The sequence below is a fragment of the Castor canadensis genome, chromosome 5 (assembly GCF_047511655.1).
Source record: "Castor canadensis chromosome 5, mCasCan1.hap1v2, whole genome shotgun sequence".
Classification (NCBI taxonomy): Eukaryota; Metazoa; Chordata; class Mammalia; order Rodentia; family Castoridae; genus Castor; species Castor canadensis.
The window spans coordinates 84,745,585-84,768,324 of NC_133390.1; the positions used below are offsets into that span (position 1 = coordinate 84,745,585).

At 39.9% G+C, this 22,740-nt stretch overlaps 1 protein-coding gene across 1 annotated transcript in view; it reads left to right on the top strand.

The window, feature by feature from the left end:
- LOC109695162 (peroxisomal bifunctional enzyme-like) overlaps positions 1-18,801 on the top strand; it is a 49,261-nt gene extending 30,460 nt beyond the window's left edge. The window contains exons 5-8 of the mRNA XM_074075235.1: positions 2,776-2,880; positions 16,044-16,627; positions 17,170-17,224; positions 17,772-18,801. Coding sequence (XP_073931336.1) covers positions 2,776-2,880; positions 16,044-16,627; positions 17,170-17,224; positions 17,772-18,511 — 1,484 coding nt within the window. The 3' untranslated portion in view covers positions 18,512-18,801. The remainder of the gene's footprint in view (positions 1-2,775; positions 2,881-16,043; positions 16,628-17,169; positions 17,225-17,771) is intronic.
- The last annotated feature ends 3,939 nt before the right edge of the window (positions 18,802-22,740 follow it).

Genomic DNA, 22,740 nt, shown 5'->3' on the forward strand with positions numbered 1-22,740 from the left:
GATGATAATGGAGTGTTAAAGTCTCCCACAACCACTGTGTTGGCGTTTATATATGCTTTTAGGTCTTTCAGGGTATGTTTGATGAAATTGGGTGCATTGACATTGGGTGCGTACAGATTGATGATTATTATTTCCTTTTGGTCTATTTCCCCTTTTACTTGTATGGACTGTCCTTCTTTATCTCGTTTGATCAATGTAGGTTTGAAGTCTACTTTGTCAGAGATAAGTATTGCTACTCCTGCTTGTTTTTGGGGGCCATTGGCTTGGTAAATCTTCTTCCAGCCTTTCATCCTAAGCATATGCTTATTTCTGTCGGTGAGATGAGTCTCCTGTAAGCAACAAATTGTTGGATCTTCTTTTTTAATCCATTTTGTCAAACGGTGTCTTTTGATGGGTGAATTAAGTCCATTAACATTAAGTGTTAGTACTGATAGGTATGTGGTGATTCCTGCCATTTAGTTGTCTTAGTTATTTTAAGGTTTCATTGTGTGTACCTAACTTGATGTTACTCTCTACTGTCTTGCTTTTTCTTGATAAGTACATTTTAAAGACTGGAAGCTACTTTTAGCATCCAATGTGGAATTCATGAAGATCATGACAAAGAATGAAGAATAGAAGGAAATCATCATCATGTGAAATGAGTGTACAAATCCCAAAGTTTGCATAAATTAAAGCATGTTGGGAAATGTGGAGAATTTTTGTGTTTCTGTTGTCCAGTTATGAAACGAAGAACATCTGGGGAAACAAGAAAGAGAAGTGGCTTCTTTAACATAAAGGAATGAAGTGAACCAGGATGGCCTTTTCCCAGGGCACTGGTTCAGAAAATATCCTTATTATTAACATAATGAAAACAAAAAGTAAAAATGGTAAGAATGTGATGTATTTTTGACTTGCATAGAAACGCTCACCATGAATTAGAAGAATGCTGATTTTAGAATCATACCTGTCTTTTGAGGAGGTATGCTTTAGGGACAACTTTAAATGACATTTGGAAAGGATTCCATAAAGAAAAAGACTTTTAAAGTTTAGAAAAGAAATGATGAAGAAAATTGGAAAAAAATTGAGATTCTCCAGCTTGAAGAAAGAACTCTCCACCGGTTGCCTTGATTTCCTTGTAAGTTACCAACACAGGGCTCTTGTTAGAGCCCATTAGACAGGGATTGTCATTTACACTGAGTGTGGCCCAAGATAAAACATGTTAAAGCACAGCAGGTGGGTTTGGATTGGACATTAGAACCCTGTCTCTAGGTCCTCAGTTCTTTGAATCAGAATAAAGGCACTGAAATGTCATCAACACTGAAAGAACAATAATAGCACTATTCCTTTTGTGTGAAATCCATCCAGAAGATATGATTGCTCCTGGAAAAACAGTCAGTCCCTACTGTGGATAGCTCAGGTCCCTGCACTGTTGCCCCATGCTGTACCCATATTGTGTCCCCTTGTTCCCCTTAACCTGGCTAGGCTGACTCACTCATTCATATACAGGAAACTTGATCCCTGACACCACTCACTCATTCCCCACTCTCTTCACTCCAAGAGGAGATCTAGAAACCTGTTTTCAATGGCAGTTCCAGAAAAGTGCCCAAATATTGCTTTTCCAAAGAGAAAATCACTGGATAACTCTCTGGTCACAAAACCCCATTTGTAGTTCTCTGAAGCACTCCCCAGATAAGGGCTGGATCTTTTGTCCCAGGGATGGCATCCACCAACACCGAAAGAATGTGGCAGACACTGGAATTGTTGCCATGGAGGCTGATTTGAAGATCACTTCTCAGAAGACAGGATGGTTCCAGCAAGAATGCAAGCTGTATGACCTTGTGTCCTTCTTTCCGGCCCTTTCAGAAGGGGTGGTGAAGACACCTACTTCTGAACACGCACATCAAATTCTATCTTGACCATGGATGAAGAAGTGCCAAGATAATTCTGGAGAGATGCAAACCCTCATCAAATTTCTGTGACCTATTAGGGGTGACATTCCATACTGAGGCTTCCAGTGCCACTGCTCAACACTGGAGGCTGACAGTTCCACCATCTCCACCACCAGACTCGATGCTGCCACCTGTGAGGCAAGATGTAAACTGTGCTGCTTCTAGCATCGCTGACTCCAGACTCTGAACCCTCAACAGAGCACCCAGTTCAGCAACTGTGGGGCCACGGCCCGCACCCCATTGCTGGGAACTGAGGCAACAAGTGTCTTCTTTTTCAGCTTTCACAGATGGAGACACGCTATAAAGCTTACAGACAGAGTTTCCACAAACTTAATGCAGGGTCCACATGCTGAGCACCAAAATATAGTAGAAGTCTGCCCCATTTCTTCTACATAATTTTTACGTACTTTTATAATGTCAACTTGACACTTTTTTTGCTGTCTAACCAACTACATTTACATTTGAGGGCTGTCTTTATAGTTAGTTAACTGCAGGCCCCGGTGTGTGGTAGGCACAAGGTATATAGTAGTGTTTCTACTACTTATATGAATGGACCATCTCATAATTTGTCAGTGATTGTAGCATATAAAATGCTTCTATAGTGATTTATAATTTATCAATGAGGAAATTGTGGTCCTGGAGGAGACACAGTCACTGAAAATTTGAAGATTACAGCTATGGCTGGAATCCAAGTTTTCTGGCTATGTCTGCAGTGAGCTTGCTACTTCAGCACTCAGGGTAATCTTACCCATTTTACTAACAATAGGCAGCCTTCTGTACTAGAGACAGCAATGCTCTGCTTTCCTCTCACATTGTTCTTTGTTTTGTTTTCTTTCTTTTGTTTTAGGAAGATGTATTCTGGCAGGTGAAGCATTCAAGCTGGGTATTCTGGACAAAGTTGTGAACTCTGACCCACTTGAGAAAGGAATCAAATTTGCCCGGACAATTTTAGGTGAGATGATAATTAAAGTGTCACAATGTTGGAAACAAACTGTGTATTATTAAATATTTATGGGGCATCTATGTCACAGAATATGATACAACTTCAAAATGAATTTACTGGTATGGTATAAACTCCATGATATATTGTATTAATTAGTGAAAAAAGCATCACTGTATGTGGTGATTTGACATTGGAATAACCCAAAAAGGTGGATGGGATAGAATGTATATTTGTGGAGAATAGCTAAATGTATATGTTAGTCTATACATGAGATATTTCAGAAAGGATTGACAGGAAATAGATGGCTGCTTCAGAGTATGGTGTTGATCATCCAGCAGAAGCAGTTTAAAGGAGGCTTACCATTCAGTGCCTTTGAAAGTTTTTACCTGATGAGTGGTTTTCCAGTTAAGAAGTAGAATTGAAGTTGAAACAAGCAGAGGAGAAAACCCACACTTCAGCCAGGAGAAGATGGACTCTGCAACTCCCCACAGAGAGGCAATGGCCTCCTGAGCTTCAGTCTCCATGACTATGTTTCTGTCATGTGTTCTCACTTTACTGGCTTATGATTTTCCTTTAAGAATTCCTTTAGGGCCTGCCTAGAGTTTGCTTGTTTGTTTTGCATGGTTCCTTATTGAAGTCTATGTAGGTTGTCATCTTTAAATGACCAAGAAATAGGAGGTAAAAATTGTCAGAGAAAGGCAGGAGTGTTGGGCTTCAGGTAGAGTGGAGGGTATACTGATCACCCACTTGATGGCAGCAAAGGTGTGGGGTCATTTCCAGGCATTCCTCTGAAAAGGTCATTGATTTGTGGATGCTGCAGGGACCAAACTATTTCTTGAAGTCCTCTTTCCTTTGTTGTCCAATCAGTTGTTTTTTCTATATAATAGCAGGCTTACACTGGAGAAGTGAGGGACCATGGGAGAAAATCTGGCAACTCCTAAAGAGGGACAGCAAGTCCTTGTCCAAGTGGAAATAGCTTCCCTTCTATCCTTTGCCTTCCAGGCTGTCTTCACCAGGTGGTCATCATTTGTGCTTCCTGCCAGAGCTACTTGTTTTGTTAGAACTTGCTTGGTTGACCCAGAGCAATGTCAGTTTGCCCTGGAGATCCCTAAATCATTCTTTGGATTGGAATTTAAGATAGACCATTCTCACCTATGGTTTCAGTTGTAAAAGGCTCAGTTTCTATAGGACACTCTTTTCCTTCACTGATTTCTCCATATACTGAATCCATATCCAGTCTCAGCAGTATTACATAGTGTGTTCACTTGGTGGCATCATAACCAATGCATCATCTGGTTTATAATTTGGTAATTCACCTACAGTTCTGGCATTGCCCAATTCTACATCAGTATTTTAAATAATAGTCACTGAGAGCATATGGAGATATATAAAATTCCTAGTGATAGAATATAGTTTACAATACAATTTTACCTGGGTAGGGATGTTGCTTAGTGGTAGAGCACTTGCTTTGCATGCATTAATCTCTAGATTGAATCCTCTGCACTGCAAAAAAATAAAACACAGGTCCATTTCTCTATATAAATTTACATATATTTTGTAAGCATAGCTACACAGAGTATACATAAATACTAACAAAAGTTGAAAGGAAATAAGCAGAAATGAAAGTTTTACTACAAGATTTCTTCAGTGGTTTTTGCTTTTGTTTTCATGAAATTTCTAAACTAGTTTTATCTCATTTCTGTTTTTTCAGCTGTATGTGTTTATTTTGTAGATCTTGTCATGCTCACTGTTTTGACCAATGGTGCCAGCATGGGTCTGGTGGATAATTGAAAGAATGCATGTGGAACAAGAGGCAATTGCATGTATAGGTAGACAGCTTCATTTTAAGCAACAACACAGCAGACAGCAGGAGGGAAGGAGAGACAGGGGCAACCTGTCATCCCCTGTCTTTTAAAACCCCAAAAGCCAGTTACACAGTAGTCTGGGCTCATAAACACACACACTGTTATATAAGTACACTTTAGCATCCAGCTGGGGCCTAGTGGTTTAAGGTTAGGTTCTGTGTTTTTTTCCAAGGTTGCATTTTTAAGACAGAGTTTCCATGGTTACAGCATTTCCATGGTTGCCCTTTTAAGGCTGTGCTGTTCCCAAGACAGTGTTCCCAGGGCTGTACCTGCTCCAACCAAGGTTGCACTTGCATTACTGAGACTATGGTCTCCATACACTTCACCCCCCCTCTTCATGCAGATGCATGGTATTTGGGCCCATAAGGAAGCTCCTTGAATCTACGAGGCACAACATTAGCCACCACCAGGTGGACCCTAGGTTACTCCACCATTTTTGTAAAGGGTCATCCGTGAGGGCATCTATTTGCATTATTTCCCCTTGGTCCTGTGCCATCTATGGTACACAGCATCCCAGTAGTCAGGGGCCTATTGAAAAGTAGCCCAAATGGTCTCATGTATATGTGGATGACCCCAAGTACAATGCCCTAACCAATGTCCTAAAATATAGGGCCATCCATGATGTCCACATACCCGTATATACCCAGGTAGTACCAGTATAAGAATGATTATCTCACCAACGTCCAAGTGAAGGATAAATAATAGTATTACAGAATTCTCTAAATAGCCAACCAGCTACCCACTTAGAGTCTCCCTTGGTTTGTTTTATACATACGGGTGCTTGCACTTGTAATTTCACATGTTCTGCTGATATCCACCCCCACCCATTTCATAGGGCATAGCCAATAGGGGTGGCACATTGCCATGACCCTGTCTTCACAAAGGCTTAATCAGCTGTCATTGTTGATCCTATTCCCATCCTGGATGGTTGCACTGGCATAGACAGTTCTAGTCCTCTTGGATAGCACATGAGCATATATGTGTGCCCAGGACAGCAGTTATTGTTTACCCTGGAAAGATGATAACAACACAGAACATACTGCTACTGATAAGTCCCTGGTCCCATAAGTTTTGCCACAACTGCATATCCCATAGGGTACTTTGTCCCATTTGTCAGTTCTGGCTTTTTTATTGTGGCAACCAGCTAACCCCTTATACATAGCCCAACTGTCTGTAGCCATAGGGGAGTGTTCTACTTTTATAATACACCATACAGTGTGTAGCTCAGCCCGTTGAGCACTTGTTTGTTAAACAAAGTATAAACATAGCCTTGTTTATACAACAGTTTCTGGGGACCCATTCGGTATCCCAAGGCTACCTATAAGGTAGCAACTGCCATCAGTATACTAAGTAGTAAGAGGTAGAAGCATCATTTCCTCCAGATATAGACTAGGGTCCATCTTATATCTGGGATATCAACTTCACCAGAAGTAAATTCTAAAGGTCTTGCAACAGCTGCCAGCTGTTCTCCTAATGAACTGGACTCCAAATTGGCACATTATTCGAAATAGGTTCCCCACTTGGCCAATGTGGGAATTTGAGTTACTCCCATCTTGCGAGACTTTAATTTACTCCTGTCTTGGGAAACTTAGCCTCACTCCCATCCTGGGAAATTTAGACTTATTCTTGTCCTGAGAAACTTAGAGCTACTTTAGTCTTGAGAGACTTTGAGTTACTCCCATCCTGGGAGACTTTGACCAAAATTGTACCCATCCTGCTATGATCCTTAGTCCAGACCTTAACCTCTTGTTTCCCCACCAGGGGTCTTTTAGCTATTAGAGCAGCATACATTGCTGCTAGCTGTTTCTCAATTAAAGTGTAGTGGAGCTCAGCTCCTTTCCATAATTGGGACCAAAAACCAATAGGCACTTGTGTGCCATCTTGTCTTTACCAGAGACCCCAACCATATCCTGTTGGTGCTACAGTAACATCCAGTTTAAACAGTTTCTAGTTTCTAATAACAGTAAGGGCATACATTTGCATCAGTAACAATTTTGCCTTAACGAAGGCAGTCTGTTTCAAGTCAGTCCGAGCCCATGTCGTACCCTTTCACATTAGGGCATACAGGGAGCTACGGTTAAAGCCAAGTGTGGGATAAATGCCCTCCAATATCCCAAAAGACCTAGGAAGGCTTGTAGCTGTACTTTGTCCTGTGTTATTGGGCATGCCTTCATTTTGTCAATAATGACGTTGGGAATTGTTGGAGTCTAACCCGACCATACACACCCAAGAATTTGGCAGAACAGCCAGGTCCTTGCATTTGGGCATCGTTGACTGCTCAACCCCATCACGATAGGGCCAATTGCCAAGATGCTGCTACTTCTTCTCGTTGTGCAAGAGAATGAGAGGTTAATAAAATGTCATCAACATAATGAGCCAGGTATACACCAGAAGGTGTCCCAGTAGCCAAATCCTTGGCAACCAAATTATGACAGTGTTGGACTATGCATGTATCCTTGAGGCAACACCAAAAATGTCCATTGGCAATCTTGCCAGGTAAAGGTACATTGATCTTGACTTTTCAGCACCAAGTCTATGGAGAAGAAAACGTTAGCCAAATCCACCAAAGTCAATTGGTCTAAAATGTCCTTGGCCGAGGACACAGCAGCATGTAAATGTGGAGTAACTTTATTAAGCTTCAAATAGTTCACAGTCATGTGCCAAGTTTTGTCCGGTTTCCCTACCACCCATATGGAAGAATTATAAGGGCTGTGTGCCTTTTCCAGTTCTGCAATAGTGCCTGTTATCTCTTTTTGGCCTCTTGGCAACTTACAGTGTTTCACATGCACCATCTGTGCAGGCCTGGCACACATACTGGAGGGCAGTGCGGATGCCTCTGCACCACCATTTTTACTACTCATATGTGTAGCCAAAATTCTCCCACAGTAGTGTCTAATCACAATCCTTGGAAGACATCCACCCCCCACCAGGATGTATTTTGGCACTGGGGCCATGTACACCCTATATGGTTAAGGTGCCAACTGTCCAATTTCCAGTCACTTGTGTCTCCACAATGGAGGGGAGCGCCTGCCATAACCATCCGTTACTACTGTGGGCCCTTGGAATTTTGTAGGGTTGCTGAATAACAAGGTCGGTTTGGCTCCTCTATCCACCAATGCAAGCACATTTTGTACATTGTGGGGAGGACCTATACATATGCAGTGCCACATGAAGCCATAGGTCATGTGGGTCCTCTACTACCTGTCCTTGTTCAAGAGCTCTTGCAAGATCAGCACCTGGGTCTTTATTTTCTCATTTGTTTGTCCCTCCTGGCGTTTGGTGTACTTCTGTTCAGTAGAAAAGTCCTTCCACAAGGCAAACAGCATAGCTGTAGATTGCCCTCTTCCATCTGTAGGATTTACCCCAGCTGCAATTAAGGCAGTGCATGTGGTGTGACAGGACACCTTTATTGGACCTGTCAAGGTCTGTTTTTTGTTAGCTCCCAGCTTTTCCTTGCCTCCTTTCCCTGTTTTTGCACCAGCAAACTGCACATGTTGCACTCCCTTGTTTTCCTGTTCTATCTCCATTTTACCCAAGCCAGCCGTAGCCTGAGTGACATCATAAATGTTGCGGTCCAGCAACACCGGCACCAGTTCAGCATATGAGGTCCATTTTGTGGGAGTAACTGGCATCTCCCCCGCATTTGCCCATATATTCCAGGCAATGGCCATTAATGGGCTCAACATAGATGGAGTTCCCACATCATAAGGCCCATTATACACTCGGTATGTGCTGCCAGAGGGAAGGACTGCTGTTAATACAGCTCAGCTGTTGCATTTCCTCAGGGAATAATATCAAAGTGTCAGCCCCATGATCCCATAAACATGGTCTCCACACCACAATAGATTCCCCAGGCTTTTGCTAAAACTGTTTAGCCAAATCTCTTAAGTCCTCCAGAGTACACTGTACACACAAAGTATGCTCCTTAACTTCCAGAGTTGCCACTTGCCGGCCATGTTCGTCCAGTTGCGGGTCATGCCGTAATTGGTGTTTAGCAATAGGCCAGGCTCTCAGCATTACTGAGGTAGGAGAGGGTGAGGCTTTTAAACTAGAGGCTGCTGACCCACGATTTGTTCCTCTAGCTTGGTTACCTTGGCTTCCAATGCAGTCTGTGATGTCCTCATATGGCATAACTGACTTGCCAAGCCAGTTCCTCTGCATATTGCAGTCAGTAGCCATGCCAGTTCACAGTGCTCCCCCTACCTCCCAGCTTCCTTAAGGTGTGTTCACACACAATAAAATTCATCCATTTTAAGTATAGAATTGGTGAATGTTGGTAATAGTTTACAGTTGTGTGACCACCTCCACAATATGGTAGCTGACTCAGTGCTACACACTATAAAAGTAATCTGATGTTCTTTCTAGTAGATTCCTTTGACCAAATGGTGTCAACAGACTGTGTCTCATCTGTTGTCACTGTAGTTATGTTTTTAGTATTTTATCTAAATGAAATCATATATATACTAGCTAGACCTTTATGTCTGGTGTCTTTCACTTAATGAAGTGTTTGTGAGATTCATATTGCATGTTGAAATATTTGAATACTTTTTATTACTAAATTGATTGCAGGTTTACATATTTTTCAGTTACTGGACATTTAAGTTATTTCTTCCTGGGCCTGCATAATCTTTGCAGATGTATCTTTTCCTTTTTCTTAGGTAAATGCCTGAGAATGGTATTTCTGAATTGCAAAGCTAAGTAAGTGTTAACTCTGAAATGCCATTCAAACTTGATTAATGACAAAACACTGGTGATTTAAAAGTCACTAACTTTTGCCAAGCAAAAGGGATAATGTGGTGAGGTTGAGTTTAAGCTTTCCCTATGCTTCCTATAAAACATCCTGTCTAGAGGGTAATTTTTTTTTAAGACACACAGTTTCTCTATGTAACCCAGGCTAGCCTTGAACTTAGATCCTCCTGCCTCTACCTCCTAAATGTTGAAATTACAGGTATGCACTACCATGCCCAACAAATATATTCATATTTTTGACTTAATGTTTCTATTCTTGGTAATTTACTATAGAGAAATAATCATAGAAATACAGATTTGAACAAATGATTGTAAAATATTGGAAACAACCCAAATACCCAGTTTCAGGGGATTAGTTATCTAAAAATGATAGCTCTAATGAAGCAAGTCCATTCAGCCATTAAAACTTCCACTCTTGAAGAAAACTGAAGAACACTAGCTGGGAGTGGTGTCACATGCCGTGATCCCAGCACTCAAGAGACTGAAGCAGGAGAATCTAAGTTCCAAGACAGACTGGGTTACATAGTGAGACCCTGTCTCAAAACAAAATGCTTATAGATAAAAAGAAAAAAAACCACCCAGATAGGAAGTTTCACATATGTGTGTCCATATGCTATGTTTTTGCATAAGGAAAGCACTACAAGGAGCTACAACCAATTTTTAAAAGAGGTTGTATTGGAGTGATAGATAACGATTATTCTTAATTTTTTTTAATTGATCTTTTCCTACTATCTGAGTCATTAAATTTGTCCCAAGGAAAAAGGAAAGCCTGGTCAGAGTGGAAGGGAAAATACAAAAATGGGCTCAGGTCTGGACATCAGAAGAAATAGATTCTGTTCTCAAATTTACCCTTTTAGACCACAACAAATCTCCTTTTGGAGCTTTATTTTCTCCCTCTATAAAAAGAAAGTGTTTGAAAAAATTAGTTTCCAACCATAACAATTAGTCTCCAGTGAAGTAAAGGCTACAGTGGTTGGGCTTCAAGTGTTTGGTCCTTGCTACAACAGAGCAACTCCACTGTGACTTTCTTGGGGTTTAGTGATAAGAATCACATGGAAAACTCTGTCTTTCTCTATATTTTTAATGAGCACCACTGCTGGAAGTCCTGTTTTCTTGGTGCTGCTTGTCGTAGATGAATGCTGGAGACAGGAGGTAGATAACTAGGGTAGGGCAATGAACGACTGTCTTAGAGAAGCTTGGCTATCCTTGCCATTTAGGAATCAACAAGATGCATAGCTGTTTACTTTTGTGTTTATGTTTAGCCATGCTTAGTTTTCCCCTTTCATTTTCATTTGGGGTCTTGTGCATCTTCTTCCTTTTTCTGCTTCCCTCTTTTCTTTTCTTCTTTCTTCGTTTGCTTATAAACATAGCTACTAGTATAACAAGACAAACATAGCAAAAGAAAATCAATGACTCGATGAAAAGGTTCCACAAAAATACATCAATTAAATTTATATATATATTTATTATAAATAAATATATACATATGTGAAAATCCATGATTCTGTGAAACTAGTGCAATTGTCTTGATTTAGAACAAAGGTTCTTTAATTTTTCTGTATATCAGATTCTCTTGGATGGCTTATCATGTAGATTGCAGGGCCCCACTCATTGCTTTCTGATTCAGTATCTATAGGGAGGGAGAATCTCTACCAATATGTGGGTCACGTTAAGGTTATGTTCTAGGAACCACACATTGAGAACAACTGATGTAGAGAGAACAGGGTAAGAGTGGAAATAACTTGTTCTGGTTTTGGCTTTGTCCAATGGCATGCAAACATGACCTACAGTCTTAAAGATATCAGCAAATCAGTTATAAATAGCATGGTTAAAAAGACACATAACTTTCGTGGAATATGAATGGTAATCTCAATTCTAAAAATGTATATAAAGTTTTTTGAGTTCCCTTTTTCCATTTGTGAAAATTTTCCATTAAGCTTATCTTCACGTCTATCTTTCAAATGTTGAGTTATAAACAAGCCAAAGGAAAAGATTTAGAAAAACTGTCTGTGATTGGGCACTGATCAACCTGTGTACTAGTTATGCTTAATTTGGTCCTATACCTGTGTCAAGTGCATTGGCTAGCTCTTGGCAGACATGTGTGTAGTCTGAGAGGTTCTGAGGATTCCTGGGATAACAGGACTATGCTGATAAGAAATAATTACTGCATAGCATACATTAAGCAGGCTTTTCTTTTCTATTTTGTTCTCTCATTTTTTTTCCCTTTCCTTTTCAATGTCTGGTCTAGGACAAACTAGCCAGGAACTGTAGCTGTCCTTGAGGACAATGCTGACATAACTCTGTCTTAGACATCCCAGAGGCATTAGCTCAAAATCCACTATTGAATTTTTTTAAAAATAGACATGCCCAGGTTCCACCTTTAAGTTTTTAACTGAGTGTATTGTAGGAAAGGCACCAGAACTTTTGAAACTTTTCAGAGAAATCTGGGTTATACTGGGTGTTGTGCCCAGTCATGGTGTGAATATGGTGCTATTGTTGCACATACAGAGCTCAGGTCTAAGACACCTCAGATCCCTCTGCCTTGCTGCCTGGCACGGGTTGTACCAGCAGCATGTTTAGGCCACAACACTGACAGCTCAGCCTCTTTCCTCGAGCACTTGCTTCCATACACACTTGTCTACTCCCCGCTCTTCTCCTTGCTGTCCACTCTTGTCTTCCTTTGAGGACACCAGTGAAGGAGACCAGCTGTGGACCTGGACAGGATTGGTCCTTCTCTGCTGAGCTTGCCTTCCCTCCATCAGGGATTGAGCTCAATGGATAACAGAGCAAGTCATTGGTAGCACCGTTGGTACAGTTCACGGTTCTCCAAAGCAGCAGGCTGATAGGCACTGTCTTCCCTTCTTTCCTGGATGCTGTTCTTAACATCATTCTTTTAGAAATCAACGAATATTTTTGACCTTAGCCTAAAAAGGCTGAGATTACAGAATGCCTCATGTGCACGTGATCACATCTATACTGCACTCACGCCCCCTTAGACATACTCTAACACTCCAGTGCCAGGCAGGCTCACATTCAAACATCTTTCTATGATGGAACTGCATTATAAACTCTTGCAGATTTTCTATCTAAATATCTAAGATATATATTTGTGATGGAATCGTTTATCCTTAAGATGGTAGCACTTTTTAGAAAACGGTTTTTAGTATAAGCTGAAGTTTTGGTAAGTGTAATTTGTTACACATTTATTCTTTTGTGGAAACTTTAGAATCATTTTGTTGAATTATTTAATAAAATATAGAACCACAGTGGTTCTGATTACAATTTCCTATATAACACATATAGAAAATATTTCTATATTATTAAAATATTTTTTTCAGAAGCATGAGTCCTTCTAATTAAGACCTTATTTTATGTTTTTCTATAAAATGTCATACTTATCTTCTGAAAGATAAGTGTACCTCTTGATTAATTCACTTGTAGATGTACCAAAGTATCTTTAATGTGGCATAATTTGGCTTACAGAGTTCTGCAACGATCCCCACAAGTGAATTTTAAAACTTGTCCACTCCCACAAAACGTTCCTTCATGCCCACTATAGCTAACTTGCACTCAACACCCACACTCTAGGCACCCGATGATTTTCTTTCTGTCTCTGCAGTTTTGTTCTTTTTGACATTTAGTATAATTAGCGCCATAGTGTAAATCTGGCTTCTTTCAGCATGTTTTTGAAGCTAATGTGGTGCGGCAACACGTATCAGCACTTTGTTCTTTTTATTGCCGAACAGCATTCCGTGTATGACTTTAAAACATTTATTTATCTATTCGGCAGATGGTGGACATTTGGGCTGCTTCCAGCTTTTATTACTGTGACTGATTATGCTATGAATATCTGCATACAAAGCTTGTGTAGACATATGCTTTCATTTCTCTTGGATAGAGTCCTAGGAGTTGAATTGCTCAGTTGAACATGAAGTTTATGTTTTTTAAGAAACTATCAAACAATTTTCCACAGTGATGTACCATCTCACATTCTCAGAAGGAATGTATGAGGGTGAGGGTTCTAGCTTCTGTTTATCATCACCCATACTTGGTATTAGTGCCTTTTTTTATTATAGTCTTTCTAGTGAGTCTGTGTTTATTATCTACAGCTGCATAACAATTTACTTACTGACTTAAAATCAAATATTTGTCATATAGTTTTCTATGGGTCAGAAATCCAGGTATGGTGAGCTAGGGCCTGTGGTCTTAGGATTTCACAAAAGCTTCAATCCAGGTGTGGTTTGTAGCCACTGGCTGCAGGAATAGTTATCTCAAGACTACCTGGGTGTGGATATACTTCTGAGCTCTCAAAGGCTTGTTAACAGGATTCAGTTCCTTATGGGTTGATGGACCAAGAGCCTCAACTCCTGGATGGCTATTGGCTAAAGGATTCCCTCAGTTCTTTGTACATGGACTTCATCACAGAGCTACTCACAACCTGACAACTGGCTTCCAGCAGAGTGAGCAAGTGAGAGAGCTTTGAAAAAGATTGAAGGCAGAGTCTTTTGTAACCCAATCTCAGAAATGAGACTGTATAGCACATTCACTGTGATTTTGATTTGCATTTTCCTTATGACTAATGATGTTGAAGGGGTTTTTCCCCCACTTTACATACTCAGTTACCATTAATATTTATCCTTTGATGAAATAATCTGTTCAAGTTTTTGTCCTTTGAAAAATTGGGTCGACTGCCTACTATTGAATTATAAGACTATAAATTCTGTATTCAAGTTTTTTTGGGGGGAAGGGCAGTATTGGAGCTTGAACTCAGGGCCTCACTCTGCTAGGCAGGCACTTTACCACTTGAGCTACTCTGCCAGCCCACTGAAGTTCTGTATTAGATGTAACTGAGGCTTAGGGCCTCTAATAAGGTTGTGCAACTTGTACTAGTTTTCTACTTCTATGATAGCAAATCACCACAAGCAAGGAGTTGAAAGAACACAAGTTTATTGCTTTGGTAAAGGTCTCTCTGGAGTAAAACCCAACTGTCAGCTGCATAGGCCTTTCTCCAGGCTTCCAGGGAGAATGCATTTCCTGCTCATTTGGGTTATTGGCAAAATTCAGTATCTTATATTGTGGAGCCAGGTCCCCCATGTTCTTGCTATGTGTAAACTGAAGTTGGTTACTAGCTTTAGAGGCTACTGCACACCTTGGATCTTGTCTTCCTTCCCTCATATTAAAAACCATATCACTGCCAAGAGGTTGGGTCCTTGTCATGTTGCCCCCTTGTGGCCCTACATGCTGTTGAACCTCTCTCATCACAGTTGTGATTAGATTGGGCCCCTCCAGGTCATACAGGGTAACTTCCTCATCTCAATGTCTATAATCTTAATCATGCCTGTAAATTCCCTTTGCCTTGTATTCACAGGTTCTAGGGTTAGGAAATGTACATTTGAGAGATGACATTATTCTGCCTGCCACTGAAGTTTTTTCTCCCATTCTATGACTCTTCAGTTCATTTCCTTAGTTGTGCTCTTTGTACAAAAGTCTTTCATGCTTATGTTGCACAATTTATTGGGTTTTTTCTTTTATGGATCATGCTTTTGGCATCATATATAAGACATTGCCTAACCCAAGGTCACAAAGATGTTCCTTGGTTTTCTTCCAGAAATTTGTGTAGTGTTAGATATTCGATGAATTCATCATACATTTTGAGTTAGTTTTTATGTGTAGTGCTAAGTAAGGAACTTTTTTTTTTTTTTTTTTTTTTTTTTGCTGGTACTGGAGTTTGAACTTAGGGCCTCATGCTTGCAAGGCAGAAACTCTACCACTTGAGCCACTCTGCCAGTCTTTTTTGTGTTGGATGTTTTTGAGATAGAGTCTGGTGGAGCTGGCTTCTAAGGGGATCCTTCTGATCTCTGCCTCCTGAGTAGCTGGAATTCTTTGAGCCATAGGCTCAAAGAAAGAAACTGGTTTTTGGTTTTGTTTTTTCCTGATTTAGCATGTAAATATTCAGTTATTCCAATATCATTTTTAAAAGACCCTTTCCCCCACTGAATTGTTTTCAATCAGTTTGGCTGCAATTAAAAGGATTAATTAATGAACTCTCAATTATCTTTATTGAAGGAAGGGGGAAGAGGGGAGAAATGACACAAACATTGTATGCACATCTGAATAAAAGAAATTAAAAAAAAAAATCTTTATTGATATGCATGCCTACCTGTCCATCAATATGATACTGTCTTTTTTTCTAGGTATTTAAAACATTTTGTTATTATTAGGAAAGATGTTCTAATTATTTTGAATCTAAAATATTAACTAGGAGATCTTCTCTTTAGACTCATAGACAGGTTAATATTTAATCTGTTGTAAAATTGTCTTTGTTTTGAAATAGAAAGAGAATTTAACTTTTATGCCTGAATTTAACATTGCTTTGATCTCTTAAATTCTATTATATAATACAGTTACAAAGAGAGATTTTCAAATTAGTGTTGAATTAAATATCGTGATAAGAAGTATTTAGTTTGGTACTTTCAATTTCTGTTCTTCTTACTGTTGTATAATCCTATTCGCTTGATGTAACACCTTCAAAGCTCTGATCTTTCTTATTCCTTCCAGATCAACCTCTAGAATGCCGCAGAATCATGAACAAGACAGTTCCAAACGTGCCCAACATGGACGCCATTTTCAGTGAAGTCTTCGCCAAGGTGCGGAAGCAGTACCCTGGCTACATTGCCCCGGAGACTTGCATCCGTGCAGTCCAGGCCTCCGTGAAGCATCCCTATGAAGTGGGCATCAAGGAGGAGAAGGAGTTGGCTGTGTACCTTGTGGAGTCAGGGCAGGCTAGAGCCCTGCAGTATGCTTTCTTTGCTGAAAGGAATGCAAACAAGTGGTCAACGCCATCTGGGGTGTCCTGGAAAACAGCCTCAGTGAGACCCATCTCCTTGGTTGGGGTTCTTGGTAAGCACGTTGGGGAGTTCCTGGACTCTCCACATCTGCACATGGTCAGGGCTGCCATTTATTTAGTACCATCAGGTGTCAAGTTCTGTGGTAAACATATTGCTGTATTAGCTCCATTAATTCTCATCCAAGTCCATGAACTCTTCATTTTATGTGTGAGGACTGGTGATGGTAACTTTTTTTTTTTTTTTTTTGTGGTACTGGGGCCTGAACTCAGGACCTATACCTTGAGCCACTCCACCAGCCCTTTTTTATGAAGGTTTTTTTCTAGATAGGGTCTCGCAGAACTATTTGCCCAGGCTGGCTTCAAACCCTGATCATCCTGATCTCTGCCTCCTGAGTAGCTAGGATTACAGGTGTGAGCCACCCTCGCTGGGCAGATGGTAACTTCTTTGACAATCAGATAAAATTGAGTGTTTTTACTCCAGACTGTAGACATCATTTTATCTTATCCCTATCTCTTCCCTATGTGAATCTCTTACTACCCATGTTACTTTCAGCACTACTCTTCTTTTCCCGAGAATTTTGAACCTGACTCCTAGTTTTCCCTAATCCCACTGTTATTCACAGTAGCGTGGAGGTGGAAACAACCAAGTGTCCATTGGTGGATGAATGCGTAAGCAAAATGTAGTAAGTCCCCATCATGGTATATTATTTACCCTTAGAAAAGATAATTCTGACACATGCTATAATTTGAATGAACCTCGAGGTCGTGAGGCTAAGTGAAATCACCTAGTCATATGAGGACTAAAAATGTACGATTACATTTAAATGCTGTACCTAGAGTAGTCAGTTAATAGAGATGGAAAATATCTTGGTCCCCAGAGGCTGGGGAGAAGGCAAAATAGGAGTTACATTTTATTGAGTACACAGTTTCAGTTTTGTAATTTGAAAGAGTTCTGGTGCTGATTGTATAACATTACAAATGTACTTAATGCCTCTGAACTCTGCTTAAAAATGATTATGATGGTAACTTTTACATGCATTTTATCACAACTTAAAAAAAATTTTTTTAATTACCAAAAAGAGTACAGGTCATTGGTTTTTAGTAACAGTTGTATACACAATACCCCACTCACTAATTCACTTTATGTCTCAATGGATTTTCTTGATCTGGATGTTTCTCTTTTTTTTTTTTTTTGGTGGAACTGAGATTTTGAACTCAGGATCTAGAGAGACATTCTCACCACTCTCGCCACTCCACCAGCCCTGGACATTTCATATAAATGAAATCATACAGTCATGTGATGTGGCCTATTGTGTCTGGCTTCCCTAATTTATATAATGTTTTTAAGAGTCGTTCATGTTATAGCATGTATCAGTACTTTTTTCCTTTTCACTGCCAAATATTTTGTGTATCTGTTCATCAATTGATGGAATTTTGAGTTGTTTCTACCTTTTTGACTATTTCCAATAATGGTACTATGAACATTCATGTACAAGTTTTATGTAGACATACTGTTTTCAGTTCTCTTAGAGATAGTATATATGTCATATATATAAGGAACTTTAGAGTGTCTGATCTTGCTGGATTGGATGTAGGTTGGAAAGGTCGCAAGGGTCAAGGTCTTACTGGACCTGCATTGCCTCCAGGAACTCCTGCCCGAAAGAGGGGCAATATAAGATATTGCCCAATTCCTGATATCCTTTGTGAATCAGGACGATTTGGTCAGAAGACAGGGAAGGGCTGGTATCAATATGACAAGCCATTGGGTAGGATTCACAAGCCTGATCCCTGGCTTTCCAAGTTCCTGTCACAGTACAGAGAAACCTATCACATTGAACCACGTGTCATTAGCCAGGATGAGATCCTGGAGCGCTGCTTGTATGCACTAATCAATGAAGCATTCCGTATCTTGGGAGAAGGGATAGCTGCCAGCCCAGAGCACATTGACGTCATTTACTTGCATGGGTATGGGTGGCCAAGGTACAGGGGTGGGCCCATGTTCTATGCATCCACAGTTGGGTTGTCCACTATTCTAGAAAAGTTGCAGAAGTATTACAGGCAGAATCCTGATATTCCCCAACTGGAGCCCAGCAACTACCTGAAAAAGCTGGCTGCCCATGGAAACCCTCCGCTGAAAGAATGGCAAAGGTTGGCAGGAACCCCCAGCAGTAAACTGTGATTCAGCCTTCTGGGTTTGTCTCTTGTGCTGGCATCCAGGAAAACTCACTGAATTTCAGTGAGACTAAATCCAAAATTCCTAAGTAAGATTGTTCTAAATGCAAAACAAAATAATGATGATAATAATAATGACAATAATAACAGGAGGAGAAAGAGAAGTATCAGTTAAACCTCCTCTTGGATCTTTTTCTCGATGATTCGAATGGGTCACATGTTTAGGCATGTGCTTCCTGTGCCTCCAAATGTTCTCCTATCAGATCAATTCAGTGAATAAACTGTGTTATGAACAATCATGATAGCTGATGAGTGAGCCTCGGGATTAAGTTGAGGTCCCCAAGTACTTTGATCATTAGAGAACTATGCTGATGAATAAGTAATTAACTCATTTTGACCCCTTCAACCTCACCTGTGTATCTTTTTGGTTACATTCACTTGCACCATCTGAGTGCACTTGACAGATCTGAGTCCAGAGGGTCATTAGCCAAGCATGTAATCCTGTGCTCAAGTTCAGTCCACAGTCAAGGCAGAGCTAGTAGTGAGGGTCTCCATGTGGGGACATGGAGAGTTAAGGAAGATGTAGTAGCCAGAAAACTCAAAGCATGGTTCAGAATTGGTGAGGGAGACAAGTACTTCAGACGAAAATGGAGAACACAGGGGCACCTTTGCAAGCCATGCTCCACATAAATTCTAAGGCCCAGTCATGTGTGCATTCTTGTGCATGCTGCTTGCAAGGAGGTTAGTTTGTTTGTTGATCATTTTCCCCAAACCAGGGAATGTCCACAACCTGGTCTTTGTGGTATTTTCTATTCAAGGAGAAGTAATAGAAAGAGTGGTAATTTAGTATAAAAAGGGATCCTAGAGAATGTCTGGCTTTCAAGGATTCCTTAATGCTGTGATGGAGTAAAGATGTCAGTTGTCATTATAAGCCTTGGTGATTTTGCATATGGTAAGTTGGAACCTTGGAACATTTAAAATTATTGAAAAATAAATTTTGTATAGCTTTATTATTAAACATGTCTTCCCTTTTGACTTGTGTGGTAAAAATTTAAGAGGCCAGTCAACAGAAAAACTTGTATACAGATGTTAAAAAGCAGATATAATAGCACAAACATGGAAGAGAACTCCAATGTCCATTCACTGGTGAATTTTGCTAGATTAGCAAAATGAGTTATAGGCAGGGCTCCAGTGGTTCATGCCTATAATCCTAACTACTCAGGAGGCAGGGATCAAGAGGATCGAGGTTCAAAGCCAGTCCTAGACAAGTAATAGGCAAAATCCTATCTTGAATAAACCCATCATAAAAAAAGATCTGGCAAAGTGGCTCAAGCACTAAGAGTGCTCAGCAAGTGTGATGTGAAAAAAAAAAAAAGAGGTAAATCCATACAGTGGACTATTATAAACAGAAATGAAGTCCTGATACATGTTACATGATGAACCTTGAAAACATTATGCAAAGTGAAACAAGCTAGGTACAAAAGGCCACAAATGTATACATGGGTATATGGAATGTCCAAAATACGAAAATCTATAAGAGGCAAAATATAAATTCACTAAAATCTTTGGGGTGTTGGAATAGGATGTGACTGCTAATGGGAACAGAACTTTTTTGGGATTTGATGAAAATGTTCTAAAATTATTGTGGTGATGGTTGAATAACTATGAATATACTTTTAAAAAACCTTTGGGTTGTATAATATAAATGGGTGAATTATTTGCTATGTGAATTATATATTAATAAACTTATCAATAAACAAACTAAAAATGGTGCTGACGTTGTTGTCCTTCAGGTTTGTGAAAATGAACTCTTCACAGTAGTTTCACCTGCCAACCCAAACAAAGTTATCAAGGCATGATGGTACATGCCTTAGTCTAAGCTATTTGGGAGGCTAAGGCAGAAGGAGCTCTTGAGTTCTAGGCAAGATCTCCATCTCAAACACAAAAGTCCTGATGAAAAAATCTTGAAGGAATGGTGTATAAGTTTCCATTGTAAAAAAAAACAAAACTAGGATTGTGGAATGGTTCAAGTGGTAGAGAGCCTGCCTAGCAAGTATGAAGCCCCAAGTTCAAACTCCAGTACCACTAAAAAACCTGAGATAACCAAAAACAAAAAGCCAAGAGCATGTCTCAAATTGTAGTTCAATTTAGAAAACTTTTGGAGATATATAACACTCAGTATTTTGTAATTTGGTTTTTGAAATTAAAGACATCAATGGGAAAAGTTCTTAAAAGTAGTAACTGTCTCCAAAATGACCTATTTTCAAATGCAGGTAGAAAAAAATCCCATTAACTTTCCTTCTTCATACTTTGAATTGGTTTTATTTTCAGTTCTTAAAACTTTTCTCAAGCCAGGTAGCTTGTAATGCTAACTACGTAGGAAGCTGAGGTTGGGAAGATCACAGTTTGAGGCAAGCCTGGGCAGAGTTCACAGGACCTCATCTCCAAAACAACCAGAGCAAAATGGACAGGAGGTTTGTCTTAAGTGTTAGAGCTGCTTTGCAAGCATGAAACCCTGAGTTCAAACCCCACTCCCACCAAAAAAAAAAAAAAACTTTTCTCAAAACACTAGTTAAATTTTGAAATTAGTGGAACCATGAATGGATTTATGTGTATAATAACCCCCAAAATTTTATGATAGTTTTTTTGAATGTATCAGGTTCAGTTTTTGGAAGATGTCCCATCTCTTCCATCATATTCTCAAGTGTCTATGAACCAATAGAGGTTAAGGACTAATACTCTATATAAAAGATAGGAATAAAGGCTAAGACATCACTCAAGTAGTACAGAGACTGCCTAGTGAATATGAAGCTCTGAGTTCAAACCCCAGTACTGCCAAAGAAAATGGAAAAAAGTTAGGAGTTCATCTATTCTTACTTTATTTTCATAAGGCTAAAGAATGGATCCAGGTCTGTGTACATGCTAGGCAAGTACTTTGCCACTGAGCTTACACCACCAACTCTGAATTCTTATATCAAAGGAAGCAAAACTAATTCTAGTTTGTTGGGTTTTACCTGTAATAGTAATTAATGTGATGGGACTTTTCAGGGTATCCTAACCTACTCTTGAAAATGCACTTGCTTAAAAGGCTGATTTTGTTGTTGTTAGTAATTTAAGAACTATCCATTTTAAGAAAAAAAGACTTCTGAATGACATGTTATACATTGGAAAAGCTTTATACATTTGTCATAGGACACCAGTTTTATTTTATTTTATTTTATTTTATTTTATTTTTATTATTCATATGTGCATACAAGGCTTGGGTCATTTCTCCCCCCTGCCCCCACCCCATCCCTTATCACCCACTCCTCCCCCTCCCTCTCCCACCCCCTCAATACCCAGCAGAAACTATTTTGCCCTTATTTCTAATTTTGTTGTAGACAGAGTATAAGCCATAATAGGAAGGAACAAGGGTTTTTGCTGGTTGAGATAAGGATAGCTATACAGGGAGTTGACTCACATTAATTTCCTGTGCATGTGTGTTACCTTCTAGGTTAATTCTTTTTGATCTCACCTTTTCTCTAGTTCCTGGTCTCCTTTTCCTATTGGCCTCAGTTGCTCTTAAGGTATCTGCTTTAGTTTCTCTGCGTTAAGGGCAACAAATGCTAGCTAATTTTTTAAGTGTCTTACCTATCCTCACCCCTCCCTTGTGTGCTCTCTCTTTTATCATGTGCTCAAAGTCCAATCCCATTGTTGTGTTTGCCCTTGATCTAGTGTCCACATATGAGGGAGAACATACGATTTTTGGTCTTTGGGGCCAGGCTAACCTCACTCAGAATGATGTTCTCCAATTCCATCCATTTACCAGTGAATGATAACATTCATGGCTGCATAAAATTCCATTGTGTATAGATACCACATTTTCTTAATCCATTCGTTGGTGGTGGGGCATCTTGGCTGTTTCCATAACTTGGCTATTGTGAATAGTGCCACAATAAACATGGGTGTGCAGGTGCCTCTGGAGTAACCTGTGTCACAGTCTTTTGGGTATATCCCCAAGAGTGGTATTGCTGGATCAAATGGTAGATCAATGTCTAGCTTTTTAAGTAGCCTCCAAATTTTTTTCCAGAGTGGTTGTACTAGTTTACATTCCCACCAACAGTGTAAGAGGGTTCCTTTTTCCCCCGCATCCTCGCCAACACCTGAGGACACCAGTTTTAAAGAAGAAAACTAATGATACCCTCCAATCAGTAAAACCACGATGTATTTAACTCCAGTAGGAACAGGTGTGCATGA